The sequence below is a fragment of the Anolis sagrei genome, chromosome 3 (genome assembly GCF_037176765.1).
Source record: "Anolis sagrei isolate rAnoSag1 chromosome 3, rAnoSag1.mat, whole genome shotgun sequence".
Lineage (NCBI taxonomy): Eukaryota > Metazoa > Chordata > Lepidosauria > Squamata > Dactyloidae > Anolis > Anolis sagrei.
This window is the reverse complement of record NC_090023.1, coordinates 36520155-36536249: the sequence shown is the minus strand read 5'-3', so window position 1 is coordinate 36536249 and position 16095 is coordinate 36520155. Positions and strand designations below refer to the sequence as shown.

The window sequence follows — 16095 nt, the reverse complement described above, 5'->3', positions numbered from 1 at the left end:
TGTCCAGGAGAAACCTTTACTATTATGACAAGACTTTAAATGTTTTTCTCCTTTCTCTCCATGACCTCCTTGGATTTGGTGATTTCATCCAATGTTGCACCACTGTAGTTTAGGACATACCACATATGATGTAAAATCATATCAGTATCAGGGGGACAAGAAAAGCTGAAAATGAAAATGATCAGGGAAAACATGTACTGCTCACCTTGTGTGGCTGTTGGAGGCAGCTTAGGAGCACTGTCCAATTTTTCCCAATAGTAGGTTGGCCGAGGAATGCCTTCTTCTGAATTGCATGTTAGTGTGATATCATTGCCAATACTTAAAGAGCCCTGAATTCTGCAGACTGGAGCAGAGGGAGGTACTACAAATAAGAACAGATAGCAAAGGGACAAACAAGTTATGAGTTGTGGCTAAGACTTGTGCAGTTTTAATTGCTTTCCACATTCTTTTGGACTTTAGGCCACCAGGCACCGATACATTTTTCTTTTCTTTTTAAGAGGAAACGCTGAGAAGGGAAAAGATACAGATGGCTTAAGACTACTAGAAAGCAACAGGCGAGGTCACCTGCTAAGGCTTTTGTAGATAATGTGCAAGCTTTGTCATGATGGCTGGCTTAATTGTGGCCATTTTCGATTAGGGTCCTCTACAGGGAAGAACAACATCTGCAGCTCCCCACCAGCTAACCCAATAAAGAAATCATTAAAACTCTTTTGCTTCCAGCCAAATTCTGTTATCTGGATGAGGTTGGAAAGTTTAATATTATTCCCTATGTAGTTTCAGTAGTGGGGAAAATAGAAATGATATTGTTGGTAGCACAGTGAATAACTCATTTCCTTTGTATAGATTGAGTGTCCCTTATCCAAAATGCTTGGGATCAGAAGTGTTCTTCTGCATTTCTTTTCTTTTCTTTTTTTTGGGGTGTGTGTGTGTGTAATACTTGCATATACACAATAAAATATCTTGAAGATAGGACCTAAGTCTATATGTATGTTTAATTTATGTTTAATAGATACCTTATGCACATAGCCTGAAGTTAATTTTACACCAAGTGTTTCATTTAATGTTTATGAAACAAAGTTTTGTACATTGAACCATCAGAAAGTAAAGTGTCACTATCTCAGCCATTATGTGGATAATTTTAGATATTGGAAAGTTTTGGAATTCCTTATAAAGGATACTCAACCTATATAACAACTTTCCACTTTGGTATTGCTCCACAAGTAGTAATACCACAATTTGCAATGTAATGAGATTGTGGAGCTGAAGTTCCAGATTCTGGAAGTTTCTCCACAGTGGTCAGATGAAGAAAGTTTGGAAAGTTCATTTTTTGGAGTACATCTTTTCCATGCTCCATTAGAAACAGAAGCTTTATGCAGGCTTTACTTATTTTGCCTTCTTCAGTAAAGAAAGAGGGGTGTCTAACTTTGCTACTTTTCTCAAAGACAAGGGACCTGTCTTCTCTTTCTGTGGAGGCTTTCTATTGAGGAAGAGCCACAGAAAACCAGGGATCCTATTTACATTAAATAGTCTCAATTTAAATAGGCACCCCTTCTATGCAGACAGGTCACTTTCTGTGTGAAGAAAGGTATTCCTCTCCCACTGTATTGACAAAAGTCACATAAATAACACGTAAATAGGACAACAAATTAAACTGTATTCCCCTTGTTTGTGGTTGGGGGAGAAATGAAGCTTAACTGCCCCATCTACATTGCCAATTTAATTAAGTCTTCTGCTTTTTGTCCCATCAGGACTCGTTGAAGAATAACTCTGTGGGTTCTGGACATGTCACTAGCCCCCTTTCTCCTCACTGCTCATTTATTATGCATACACAAATAATGTATTGGGGGACAGGAGAACCAAATCTAAAAGACTTCTGGTCACAAGCAATTTGGATAAAGGAGACTCCACAACTATTACAACATGTGCATTTATGATCAGAAAAAAAAGGGAGTCGGGGAGAGGAGTTGGGAGAAAGGAAGGGCAGGGCAGTTAAATTGTGAGTTATTTTCCTTTTACTTAACACCAGACACCAGATTTCAAGAGTGCCATTTAAGCTTCTGTAGCGGGTCCCCAGGGATCACTTTCAACACCATCATGTCATGTCTGAGCTAATTCCTCTAAGCAATTTTTCTGTACTTTGAAGAGATTATCCAGCACCTGGTACCTTTTGTTCTGGGTTGTCTAAGGTCATGATCCTTGCTCGCCTTGCCTTTGTATTTTCTTTCATCTTGTTCCTCAGATTCTGACCTGCCTTGTTTGAAACCTTACATTCCTTCTTTGATTATGGACCTTGCCTCTATTGTTCTACTTTAACAGCAAGCTCCACAGGGTCTTGGAGTGACAAGGACACATTTTTCCTTATTCCATCAGCTGATAAACTTTCAGGATTTAAAGGAGGGCAATAACCAAAAGGGAAAAAAATCTACATCAAGAAAGTGAAAACACTGCCCTGCTCTGCCTTTTGCAGCAATGAAGGGGTCAGGTGATAGGGAAATAAAATGTCTATCTGCTGAATAAGTATTTGACATCACATTTTAAGTCCAAAGGGTCCTTACACACTCCTTACACATATCATGCAACTGTAGAGGAATGAGGTATGGAACTAAATTTGGCACTTGATGTCCTATAGTTATTTTTAAAACTGTTGTTAATGGCAGTCACTGGGTAGATTTTCATGGAGAAAGTAAATTATTTCTTCCCTGCTGCAATCTTAATAAATCTCCCTCCCTCCCTCTCTTTCTACCTCCCCCTCACACATGTTAGAAGCTCCAGAAAGATATTTGCATGCAATATCTTTTCTTAAGGATTTCCATAGCAGGTGGGTGAAGGGTGATTATTATCAGTATTATCTTAGTGAAAAGAAGAGTTCAGAACCCATAGGAAATCACAGCAGCAAAATATAGTCTATTGCAAGGTGGGGGAAGAATTATAGAGCTTAGATAGGTTACGTTTTAGACTACAACTCTCAGAATCTATTCTTTATTGGGTAACTATGTGGAAAGTACAGTCCAAAAAGCATTTTCTGAAACTCTGAAAGAAATAACAGAATAGTATTTTCAACCAAACGTGGCTACCATGACATCCAGTGAATCTATGTGAGGTGTTAGTCTAAATCAGTGGTTTCCAACCTTTGGTCCTCCAGATGTTTTGGGATTCAACTCCCAGAAAACCTGGCCAGCTTACCAGCTGTTGAGAATTGTGGGAGTTGAAGTCCAAATCACCTGGAGGACCAAAGGTTGGGAACCACTGATTTAGACTAAATAGTTAAGGAGCCATTTAAGGAGCTGAACCTACTGAGGAGGATAACATTCAAAACCATGGACAACACCTTTAATATTTGCCTGAAACTAAGAGCAAATTAATCACCACACTGAAATGGGAGGCGGTTACTGCCACTAATGGCACAGAGTTTGTCTTTGCATTGTCCAAAATTATAGGGTAACCAGCAACTGGAATTAAATATTGAGGAAAGAATAGCAAGGAATTAACAATGGTGGCATAGGCTATCTTACTGTTTCCCAATTCAGCCTTAAAGAATTTTTAAAATAGTATGACCCCTTCCCAAATGGTTTTGGATTGTCAATAATTGAGTTTACCAATATCAGGGGATGAAAGAGTAATGTCATCTAGGACAGAATGCTTTTCAATAATCACCCTGTTGCTGTAACATGCTTGAAACTGTGGTGTGAGTTATAATTTATTACGACACAGTCTGTTCTGCTACAACTTTATTATTTTTTAAGAGTGTGTTAATTACCTTTGGGTTTCATTCAGTGGCTTATACTGTAAAGTGCTCTGAAAACAGAACTTAGGAAATTTTTGTCCCAACAAACTCATTCCCAATTAAAACCCTGACTCAATTAGCCCTGTTCCACTCATACGGAAAAACACATACCCAAGACGTTGAGCCCAATGACTCCAATATTCCGGCCCCCTCTGTCAGGTAGGTTGTTGACCAAACATTGGTATGTCCCAGTGTCTGAGAGCTGGGTGTTGTTGATGAAGATGGAGGCACTGGTGGTTGGCATTGTCATTGCAAACCCCACTCGTCCAGAAAACTGGGGTGCACCATCAAAAATTTGACCCCCTTGGTAAATAATAACCTGGAACACAAAGTCATAACACTGCCTCAAGCAGGATAAAGATTACAAGAAGAGCCTGCCTGCTCATTATATATAAACTTTAATGCCCTGTGGTGTTAGTGCAATTTAAAACAACAATTGTTTTCAGAACCTAAGATAAACCATATGGAGTGCCTGGATCTTTACAATGCATCGTATTTCTTCTTTAGCTACCATGGAGTAGATTTCACTGATACAGGGAAACTTCTCTGAAGTGCCCCTAAAGGGAAAAGTTAGACCTAGTTTGTTTTATCTTTCCACTTAGAAACACAACACAGAAAAGCTTATAATTCGTGATGTTTCCAAAAATCCTACCCTTAGTCATAGATGAATTCCTCTCTTGGATTTTGGAGTCCAAAATCACTTAGTTATATTCTCCCAAGATGATCTGAGGAATTAGTAATGCTTAACTGTTTCACTTTTTAAAAAATTCTAGGTTATGTACACAGCATTTCTACATTAGCAATTTACTGCAATTTCTCATTCCTTCACATCTATCCCCCATCTACAACAACATGAAGGGCCATATATTTGTACTATTACTAAAGGAAAATATGAGAAGCTACCATATTTAGCAATGCTCTTTTTCACACTTTAATATGAACAGATGAGCTCTAATCTGCTCTTCCCAAACCAGAATATAATTTCTCTTCAAATACATACTCATGTTAGCCTGGAGTATCAGTATCTAAAGGGATCTTGTAGCACCTTAGAGACTTACCAAGAGAAAATAAGTTCATACCATATAGTTTCTACATCTACACTGGAGAATAAATGTAGTTTGATGCCACATTAACTGCCATGGTTCAATACTATGGAATCATGGGATCTCTAGCTTGGTGAAGCACCAGTTGTCTTTGGCAGAGAAATTACAATTCTCATGATTCCATAGAATTGAGCCCTGACAGCTAAAGTGGTAAAAAAGCCTGTATTAATTCTAAAAAACAGATGCACCTTGTCGATTTCTGATTCCGCTTCAGTTCTTCAGTGTTTACTCACATTTTCTATTAAAACATGTATCTTCATGCAAAAGAGGAAAAATGCATGTAAAAATTGGGGAATGTGTCCCTGTTGGTTCTTTTGTGTCCCTGTTGGTTCTCTTGGTGATGTTCAATGCCATTGACCATGGCATACTTTTGGGACACCTGGAGGGTTTGGAAATTGGAGGCACCGTGCTGCAGTGGTTCTGGTCGTGCCTTTCTGACAGGTTCCAGAATGTGGTGCTTAGGAGTAGCTGTTACTCAAGAAAAGGAGCTATTCCAAATGTCAGCCTAGGTAGATGTCACAGTCATGAGTGCTTACTACCAGCTTCAGCTGATATGCCAGCTGCATCCCTTCCTAGAATATGAGGACCTAAATATGGTAGTAACACACTAGTAACCTCCAAGTTGGACAGCTGCAATGCATTTTACATTAGGCTACCGCTGAACCATGTTTGAAAACTCCAATTAGTTCAAAACATGGCATCGCAATTAGTTACGGGAACATCTAGAAGTAGGTATATTACTCCCATATTAAAGTCATTCCACTGGCTGCCAGTTGGTTTTTGGGGAAAGTAAAGTATCCTTTAAAGCCCTACATGGTTTGTTTCTGGTTACCTTCATGATCGCTTTTTCCCATACAGTTCGCCCCGCACACTGAGGTCCTCTGAGGAGCAGCTAGAACCCAACTGGCAACTGTCACTCAGAGGACCTTTTCATTGGCTGCCCCAAAACTGTGAAATGACCTGCCAGAAAAGCTCTGACTTGCCAGAAGAGATCTGACAACTTAGTGAGCTGTCAGAATTTAAAACAGAACTGAAGATCTAACTCTTCTGGCAGGACTGCCCAGTCAGCTTTAACTATGAATTTTAAAACCACATTCTATGTTTATTGTATTTTAACTTTTGTTTCTTGTATTTTAATATGTGTATTTTTAATGTCTGCTTTTATAGATGTATTTGAACTATTCTGTGCCCCACTTCGGGCCATAAGGAGAAGCGGGTAAGAAATAAAAAATACTATTATTATATCATTACTTGGGGGAAGCTGGCCACTGGCCCATATCATTGCGCTGTTTTGACTTTTAAAGCCCTACACGTCAAGGGTTCTTAATATCTGGAAGACAATATCACCTTAAGCAAGCCAATGTGAGCTTGAAGATCAGCAGGGAAGGGCTTACTCTCACCAACTTCAGAGGAATGGATGGTAAGGACCTAAGAGACAGCCTTCTCTATGGCTGCTTCCAGGCTATGGAACTCTTTTCCATGGAAGATCTGGTTGATCTCAACCCTCCTCTCTTTCTGCTGACAGATGAAGATATTTCTATTTAGGCATGCCTCTTAATTTAAACTGTGGAGTAGTAGTGTCAGTGTGTAAAATTATGCACTGTATATTTTAGTCTTTTATTGAAATTATGTTTTAAATATGTTCAGACTGTTAACAATATTTAATCATTTAAAATATTGTTATTTCATTCTTTTCTAACTTTGTAAATCAATAGTTTATCTTGATCTTTTGAAAATTATTGTAAGCCACCTTAAATACAATTTTTAGAGAAAGGCAGGATATAAATTCAATAAATGAATAAATATGACTAAATGCTGAAAAGAAACACAGTTCTTACTCATTTATCATGTTGGTTCCAGAGCAGTAGTATAAATTACCATAAATATTTATTAACATGATAAAAAATACTGACTATAAAATTTGTTCTTCCTTCATAATTGACAACTCTGTTTGTTATTTTACTAAAATACAATCTAGCTGTTCTCTTTCTCTCTGTCTCCCATCTTGCAATTTTTATGTAACCTATAAAGGCTAGTTTAGCAGGGCTCTTACATAAACTAATGAGAACTGAAAAGCTTTTGATTTGGAATTTATTCATTTGATTTCCCACTAGCAGAGTACACGATGTCATTTAAATAGAAAACAATGAAGTTTCAGACAACAGAAAAGTGCCTCTCATAGAAAACGACAAAAGACAGAAACAAATCAGAATGATGAAAATGCATACACCAGTAGGAGGAAAAGTAAATTAATAAGTAAGGGGAAAATGAAGCTTTGAAAATGGAAATGAATGGAATAATGGTTTGCACACTTGACCCATTATCAACAGTGTAATATATGTTATGATCTGAATATAGAATCAAGAATGTAAGAAGCCCCAGATTAGCCAGAAAGGTCTATTATAAACAAAGAAACAATACCAAAAAGTGTGTCAGGTATCACAGAACTGAGGCTAGAATCTTATGAGCCAGGTCCCAGTTCCACTGCCCTATACTATAATGTTTCCCTGTTTGCTGCAAAATCAGATTGTGTTCATATTCTAGCATCAGACTGTGTGCATAATGGCTTCCAGTTATGGCCAGCAAAAAGCAGCTAAACATCATTTTGAACCTCACAACCTCTGAGGATGCTTGCCACAGATGCAGGTGAAATGTCAGGAAAGAATGCTTCTAGAACATGGCCATACAACCCAAAAAACCTACAATAATCCATCATTTTGATATTCCAAGGAGACCTTCAAAGACAAATTCTGATGCTTCTGCTATCTGCTGTCCCTCTTCTAGATAATAATAATAATAATAATAATAATAATAATAATAATACTTTATATATATTCCGCTACCATCTCCCCAAGGGACTCCGTGCAGCTTACATGAGGCTGAGCCCAAAGTACATCAACAGTAAAAGCAATAAGAAAACAATCAATACAACAGTTAAAATAAATCTCATAAACAAAAGTAAACAATAAACAGTAACAATAACAACAAGCATTTAAAACCTATGGCTGGGCCATAGATGTCACAAAATACTCATGATGAAGCAAATGGAAGATATGCAAAGATATATATCTTTGACAGAAATGAATGGTAAGATGTGAACTTGGGAAAGAAAAGACAGCGAAGCCTCACAAATCTTGGTTTAGTATATTCAGATTCACAATTTATTATTTACATATTACTTCACTATTGTCTCTCTACTTCTACCTTTTTAGAATGCACATGAAAGAAAAAGAACTTCCAGAATCCCACTAACAGTTTTTGGGAAAAATATACTTTTTGGACTACAGCTTCTGGAATCTCATAACTGGCAATCAATTCAGCAAGTTGCAGTCCAAAGTAACTTTTCCAAGTTTTGAGAACAATGCATCCATGGAAGCAGTCCTAAGGGGGGGGGGGGGGGGAGGAAGGAAAACAGCAAATTAATCTTTGTTTCTACCAAGGTGCTGGTACCTGTTCAGGTTGGTTGGCATTGGAGAGTGGGGTGACCATCCAGATGACATTAAGGTTTGTAAGAGCAGCACTGGTGGTGAAGGTACAGGGCAGGATTGCTGTCTGGCCCCGAGCAACTTCAACACTTCTTGCATTCATGAAAACCTCCAGGGGACTCACTAGACCTGCAAAGAAAGAGGGAAGATGCTATACATCAGTCATCTAAAAGATAATCCTGGCAGTGGCATATTTAATACTAGCACAAATTGTATACCATGCAGCTGTATTTCATATTGTATACCACACAGCTGTGGACAAGTCTACATAGAGACCACCAAATGGAGCACCCAAATATGAAATCAAGAAACATGAAAGGCACTGCAGACTAATTCAACCAGAGAAGTCAGCCATAGCAGAGCACCTGATGAACCAGCCTGGACACAGCATATTATTTGAGAACACAGAAATGCTGTACCACTCTAACAACCACCATGTCAGACTACACAGAGAAGCCACTGAAATCCACAAGCATGTGGACAGTTTCAACAGAAAGAAAACAATGAAAATGAACAAAATCTGGCTACCAGTATTTAAAAGCTCTAAAATCAGGACAGTAAATAAAGAGCGACACTCAAAAAAACAGAGGAATTCCAGAGAAGAATCAATCAGGGCCAGCGAACACCTTCCAACAAAGGATCCCCCAGGCAGGAAGTAGCCAGGTTTTGAAGCTACAAGGTCATTAAATGCTAATTGAGGTGGCCAATTGAGACCTTCACACTTGCCTCAAGCAAACAAGTGTTCTTTCTCCCACCCTGGACATTCCACAGATTATATAAACCTCACTTGTCTAGCTTCCAACAGACCTCACGACCGCTGAGGATGCCTGCCATAGATGTTGGCAAAACATTAGGAGAGAGTGCTTCTAGAATATGATTGTACAGTCTGATAAACTCACAGCACCCACAAAGAATCACTAGAGTGTTGTGTGGTTTCCAGGCTATATGACTGTGTTCCCATAGCATTTTCTCCTGATGTTTTGCATGCATTTATGGCAGCCACTGATGCAGGCGAAATGTCAGGAGAAAATGCTATTAGAACATGGCCATACAGCCCAAATTATTTTCCCATTGTCCTTACTGGGAAACCCTAGTCCCTCCCATTCTCTTTCCCTTCTTCCTTTCCCACTTGCTTCTCACTCCTCACCATCCAGCCTGCCCCCTTGGCCCATTTTCTAAGATTTCCTCCTGCCATGAGTAATCGAGGACAGTCAGTGGTGCCTCTCCAGCTCTTGGTACGCAGGATGCAAGAAAAGGATTAAAAAAATTACAAAGATTCCTCTTGCTAAGCTAAATAGCACCTGCAGGGCTACAGATGGGGAAGGCACACACAACTGCTTCTGACAGGTAAACATAGCAAAGGTGACAAGGGAGTAGGGAAGGGGAGGAGGGGCATGTGCTGAGTCTGCATCTGTTTATACTGGGACAGGCTGGTATTCTCAGACACAAATGCACACAGCACTACAGACAGAGACATGCCAAGAAAAAGAGAAATGGAACAAAGCAACTGCTCTCAAGCAGCTCTGTGTTCTTACAAAGGTTTCCATCGTCACCACTATTTATTACTTTGGGAGCACTTAGATCTTGCCAAACACTTTCTAAGCTTCATAATAAATAACCATTCACGAAAGCTTCTGCCCACGGGCTTACAATCAAGTGCATTTATTTACACCTCACAATTTATTTATACCCAGTAAAAGGGCAGAGATAAATAAAATAACCCCCTGTATTTAGTGTTGAATTATTCAATTGAGATGGGTTTATACAATCTGTGCAAATGTAGGCCAAAACTGCATAGCATAATGTTGTGCAGAACACTAGCATAGCTACACTGGAGCTGATGAAGCACCCTTTTGCACAACTGATCATGTGTAGAAGTGAGGGCCATGAACTGATGAATTGTGCAAAAGCTGATCCAGTTCCAAACAATAAGGACTGCATCTATGGAGCTTTCTCAATTCCTTAAAAAAGCAGTTTCCACAGTGTACCGTCGAAGGTTTTCATGGCCAGAATCACTAGGTTGTTGTGTGTTTTCCGGGCTGTATGGTTTCTGGAAAGATGGCCATATAGCCTGGAAAACACACAACAACCCAGTGTACACTGTGTTTTTGCACAGTGTATTTGGAACCCTGAATAAGATACCATCCTTGATCAACTAGCAACAAGTTTGCATAACTATCTTTCTGCTAATTTAAAATCATAATAGGATTCCTAGTTGTAGATTCTGAAAAATATACACTACTGCACATCCTTTAACACAATAAAAACTGCTCAAATGTGCAAAAGCTTCATTTGGACTGTTTGGACTGACTGTTCACATGTTGCTTTCCAACAAATTCCTAACTTTGTTGAGTACTATTCTCTAATAAGACAATTTGGTTTGGTTTCAATACATGCAGGAAATCACCACAGTGTAAGGAGCTCCCGGTGGCACAATGGGTTAAACTCCTGTGCCGGCTGGACTGAAGACCAACAGGTCGCAGGTTCGAATCCGGGGAGAGGAGAATGAGCTCCCTCTATCACTTCCAGCTCCTCATGCGGGTCATGAGAGAAGCCTCCCACAAGGATGATAAAAACATCAAATCATCCGGGTGTCCCCTGGACAACGTCCTTGCAGACGGCCAATTCTATCACACCAGAATTGACTTGCAGTTTCTCAAGTCGCTCCTGACACGACAAAACACACACACACACAGTGGAAAAACTAGCTGTAAAGTACCCTGTCAGCAATGTGAAGTGCTCTAGTCCCATGGAAAGCTTAGCCTCCTAAAATCTTTATAAAGACAGCAGATCAAGATGTCTTCATATACATTTCATCTTGTCTATGCAGATACTAGCTCCTATGTTTACCCTTCTCTCCATCCCACTTTCTTTTCTAAAAAGTGAGAAGGCCACATTGGCAGCTCTTTTTAAACCTGGGAACTCCTTCCCTTAAGAGGTTAGGATGTTTCTCTTCTTGGCCCCCTTACACACAGCTAATAAAATCCCACATTTTCTGCTTTGAACAGGAATATATGACAGTGTGGACCCAGTTCAAAACAGATATTATGGGATTTTCTGCCTTTATATTCTGGATTACATGGCTGTGTGGAAGGGTCTTTGGTCTCCTTCCACCAAGTGAATTTTCCAAGTTCAACAAGCTTATGATTGCAAACGGCTTTTGTGTTTTTTTCTTTTTTTCTTTTTAGAAACCTTGCTTGTATAATGAGAGCTGGACCATAAAGAAGGCTGAGCAAAGGAAGATAGAAGCTTTTGAACTGTGGTGTTGGAGGAAAATTCTGAAAGTGCCTTGGACTGCGAGAAGATCCAACTAGTCCATACTTCAGGAAATAAAGCCTGACTACTCACTGGAGGGAAGGATATTAGAGACAAAGATGAAGTACTTTAGTCACATCATGAGAAGACAGGAATGCTTGGAGAAAACAATGATGCTGGGGGAAAATAAAAGGAAAATGGAAGAGGAGCTGACGAAGGGCAAGATCATAGAATCATAGAATCAAAGAGTTGGAAGAGACCTCATGGGCTATCCAGTCCAACCCCCTGCCAAGAAGCAGGAATATTGCATTTAAATCACCCCTGACAGATGGCCATCCAGCCTCTGTTTAAAAGCTTCCAAAGAAGGAGCCTCCACCACACTCCGGGGCAGAGTTCCACTGCTGAACGGCTCTCACAGTCAGGAAGTTCTTCCTCATGTTCAGATGGAATCTCCTTTCTTGTAGTTTGAAGATGGATGGATTGTATCCTTGAAGTGACTGGCTTGACTCTGAAGGAGCTGGGGGTGGTGACGGCTGACAGGGAGTTCTGGTGTGGCCTGGTCCATGAGATCACAAAAAGTCAGAAGTGACTGAACGAATGAACAACAACAACAAGATACGATTAATGTGGAAGCGATCATGGTAGCAGTTTTTGAAACAAAATTAATCTCTGTTTTCTCATGTGTGTACAACTGGCATGTAAAGACTACTTCACACGTTTTCTTAGGTTACTACAGCAAAATGAATACACGCAGATTAAAATTCTGTCAGTTCTAACTAGAGTAGATCCACACAATGAATGGGATTTCCCTATGTGTTGACTCACTATACAATTGATTAAATATGGTAGTTCTGTTCTAGTGAGACCAACAATATGATGCTAGACACCTAGCATACATGTTTCCTTCACACAACCAAGATACCCAAGTTGGGAAATTATCCTGCAGTTCACTAGGAAAGTTGCCTGAGTAAAACGTGCAGCAGAGACTAAAAATCCTACCCAGGACAATGAAACGTGTGCATGAGAAACCAACAGCAAGTCATTCCTATGGGAAGCAAAATCATTCCCATGAAGCATCCAGCTTCCCAGCAAAACCAACAGCAATCTTAAATTATACTGAGCACCATCTCTGTGGAAAGTTTAGCTTTTAAAACATACCAGCTTGCTATGCATGCACATGCACACTATCACAACTCTACTCTCTTCGATCGGCACCAGGGGAGCAATCTTATAATGAGTGAAGGCGGCCGGCAGCTAACAGGATCTCCAGAGTGGGATCTCTCTTTTTCTCGCTTTGTGTTTCCCTTGCAATGTTTTACATTCTGGCCTCAAAGAAGTATTGTTAATAATAAATGTTGCAATTTGATACTCCTCTGTGTGAGAGAAATGTCTGGCAGATCATTGCTTTGGCTGTGAAACCTTTTCTAAAAAGACACGAGCAACCTGTTATTTCCAGAACTTCTTTAATTGGAAGGTGTGTGTGCTCACAACATGAAAGTATTACCAGTATTGATCCCAACCTGTTATTTAATGACTTCTACTCAGTTTTTTTTTAAAAAAAAAAAAATCAGACAAAATGGTCTTGGCAACAGTAATCGGACAGTTTTTAAACAACTGTGAAAATTATTTATTTGGGCTTACGATTCATTCTACCACAAGGATTGTGGGAAAGCATCAAAGTATTGACAAAATCAAGGAGGGTGGGGTTTGCAATAAAATAAAATAAAACACTGGAAATAATTCTCAATATACTCTGACTACTGGACTGCGTGCCCAAATAAGAATGGGCAGCACTGATTCGGAAATGACTTCAGGGTCAGGACTCAGGCAGTCATCCAGGGGAAGGGTGTTCCATAAATGTAGAGCAGCTAAAAAAGAACAACTCTAGCTGCTCCCAATGTTTGGAACAGATGTTTTCCCTCAGGGTCTGGCCAAATAGATATAAGCCTCCGGAAGAACAAATGATTTTCTAAAGCCAGATGGAAGTGCACATTTCCACAAGGAAGAAGAAAAGGTCATTCTAGAGCTTAGCAGAGGTATTCTAGATCAGAGGTGAGGAGTTTCATTTTAGACCAAGACTGCATTCCTCTGAAGTAATCCATTAGGGCCTGTATGCAAGATTCGAGAAGGGTTAGGACTGAGTCCCCCTTAATCGATTGTCACCTTGTCATGGTGAGGGGCCTTACGTGTTCTAATGAATCTGCGGGTACAATGACTGAACTCGTGCACTCCCAGGAGTGGCCGCAGGGGAGGTTCCAGACCAAGAACAAGCCGAAGACTCAAAGACCTCAATGGTTGAGCGGGTGGAGGATAACATGGTACATGTTACAACAGCTGTGAAGATGGAAGAAGGCTGCAGCAGATTGAGAAGCCACTGTCATCATGTTAACCATGCCACTGAATGGGGCCTCACTTTGTGAAGACTGTGTTGACTGGCTCTGCACCAACCTCCACACATTAAAAAAAACTCACACACAGGCATCATCAACTCTGCTGGACTGGCCATGTTGTCTGAATGACTGATCACCATCTCCTAAAGCAGTTACTCTACTCCGAACTCAAGAATGGAAAACAGAATGTTGGAGTACAGGAAAAGAGATTTAAAGATGGGCTCAAAGCCAACCTGTGGCATAGACACCGAGAACTGGGAAGCCCTGGCCCTTGAGCACTCTAGCTGGATGTCAGCTGTGATCACCAGTGCAGTAGAATTTGAAGAAGCACGAATGGAGGGCGAAAAGAGAAACAATCCAAGAGGAAGGTGTGTCAAGCCAACCTCGACCAGGACTGCCTTTCACCTGGAAACTGATGCTCTCACTGCGGGAGAACATATGGGTCAAGAATAGGGCTCCATAGTCCATAGTCACCTACATACCCACCGCCAGGACACCGCACTTGGAGGACAATCTTATTCTGACAACGAGGGATCGCTTAAGTAAGTAAGACCTGGGCCTGTGGCCATTTCTTCCTTTTGATCTATAGTACCCTTCTATTTCCCTCTTTTCTATTCCTTCATTATCAGTAGGTTGTCAAGGGAATAACAGATACTATTTCTAAAATTTTGCAGCCCTCTAGATACTGCTGAACTATAATTTATGAATCTGCTATTATATCTAGTATGGTGTTCAAATTGTAGTTCTCATTAGTTTTAGAGATTGTGATGGGATATCCAAAGAGTAGATTGTACATGCCTTGTTAAGGGTCTTATACATCATCAATATCATGTGAAATCGCTTTTTTTAAATGTACATAGCAAAGCAAGTACTGGTTCACATGCTTTAAACCATGCTGGAGTCATGTTGGGAAAGTTGCTGAAGAAATGGAGAACCAATGTACTTTATACTAGCAGCAACCTTTCTTTAATGCTGGTTAATGTGCTTAATCATGGTGGCCCAGGTACAAATAAGCCACCTTGAGTCCCCTCTAGGGTGAGAAATGTCATAAATAAATAAATAAATAAATAAAATGGAAAAACGTCATATGGACTCCCTCCCTCCCTCCCTTCAAAGAATGGACCAGCCTCAACACATCAACTAAACCTTTTACTTGATTTGGTACTTTTATGTCCAAAACGTTATTTTTATCTCTTTGAGGAGTAACAAGCATGTGATTATTCCACTAGAAAATTAAAGGGGCATAGATCAGAACAAGTTTAATATATGAAATGTTCTACAAGACATATGGTTTAAATAAACTGGCAAGCGAGTATAAGTGTAGTCTAACCCAGAGATGGCTTGTGGCCTTGTCAAAAAGTGTCCTGCCACTCCCGTTTCTGTCACCCTGTGTGCAGCTCACTCTCTGCGATACTACCCACAACACACATAGGAAGCATTGCCCTTCTGTAGAGAATGAGTGCTGACTCCAATAGAGCCAGTACAACACGTGAAGCCTCCCGTGTTGTAGGGGAAGCCTCTGTCGAAGCTTCCACCCCAGCTGAGGGCATTGCCTCCGCCAGAAGTCACACAATGTTGTGTGATGTCCGAAGTGGGCCTCCATCTTGAGGACAGGGTGGAAGTGTCCTAAGATACTAAATTTACCCCATCTGGTGAGACCCTAATACATGATGTGAGGGCCATACATAGTACAGGGTGAGGCAGCACAGCTTCCTTTTTTCAAAACTTAATAAAACCCATTGTATGAATCAGAATTTTTTTATATAATGTAGGCGCATACCTAAAGTTTTGTTTTACTTAGTTTTGAAGATCAAATTAGGTAGGTGACGTCCCCCTTCTCCATACACTGAGTAAACCGATTTCTGGCGTTTGTCATGACTCTTGCCAGCATAGCAGGCATTATGTTGGCAATTTTTCCTGGATGTTGGTCTTCAAATCTTGTAGGGTCCTTGGACAGTTCACATAAACATGGGATTTCAAAAAATCCCATAGAAAAAAATCACAAGGGGCCAAATCTAGAGAGCGGTCTGGCCACTCTAAATCTGCTTGAAAAGTAGACCTCAATGGCAAAAGCACAC

At 40.1% G+C, this 16095-nt stretch overlaps 1 protein-coding gene across 1 annotated transcript in view; it reads right to left on the bottom strand.

Annotated features, from left to right (window-relative positions):
* IGSF11 (immunoglobulin superfamily member 11) overlaps positions 1 to 16095 on the bottom strand; it is a 254314-nt gene that overhangs the window by 13686 nt on the left and 224533 nt on the right. The window contains exons 2-4 of the mRNA XM_060770792.2: positions 8338 to 8501; positions 3896 to 4103; positions 206 to 361 (exon numbers count right to left, since the gene is read on the bottom strand). Coding sequence (XP_060626775.2) covers positions 206 to 361; positions 3896 to 4103; positions 8338 to 8501 — 528 coding nt within the window. The remainder of the gene's footprint in view (positions 1 to 205; positions 362 to 3895; positions 4104 to 8337; positions 8502 to 16095) is intronic.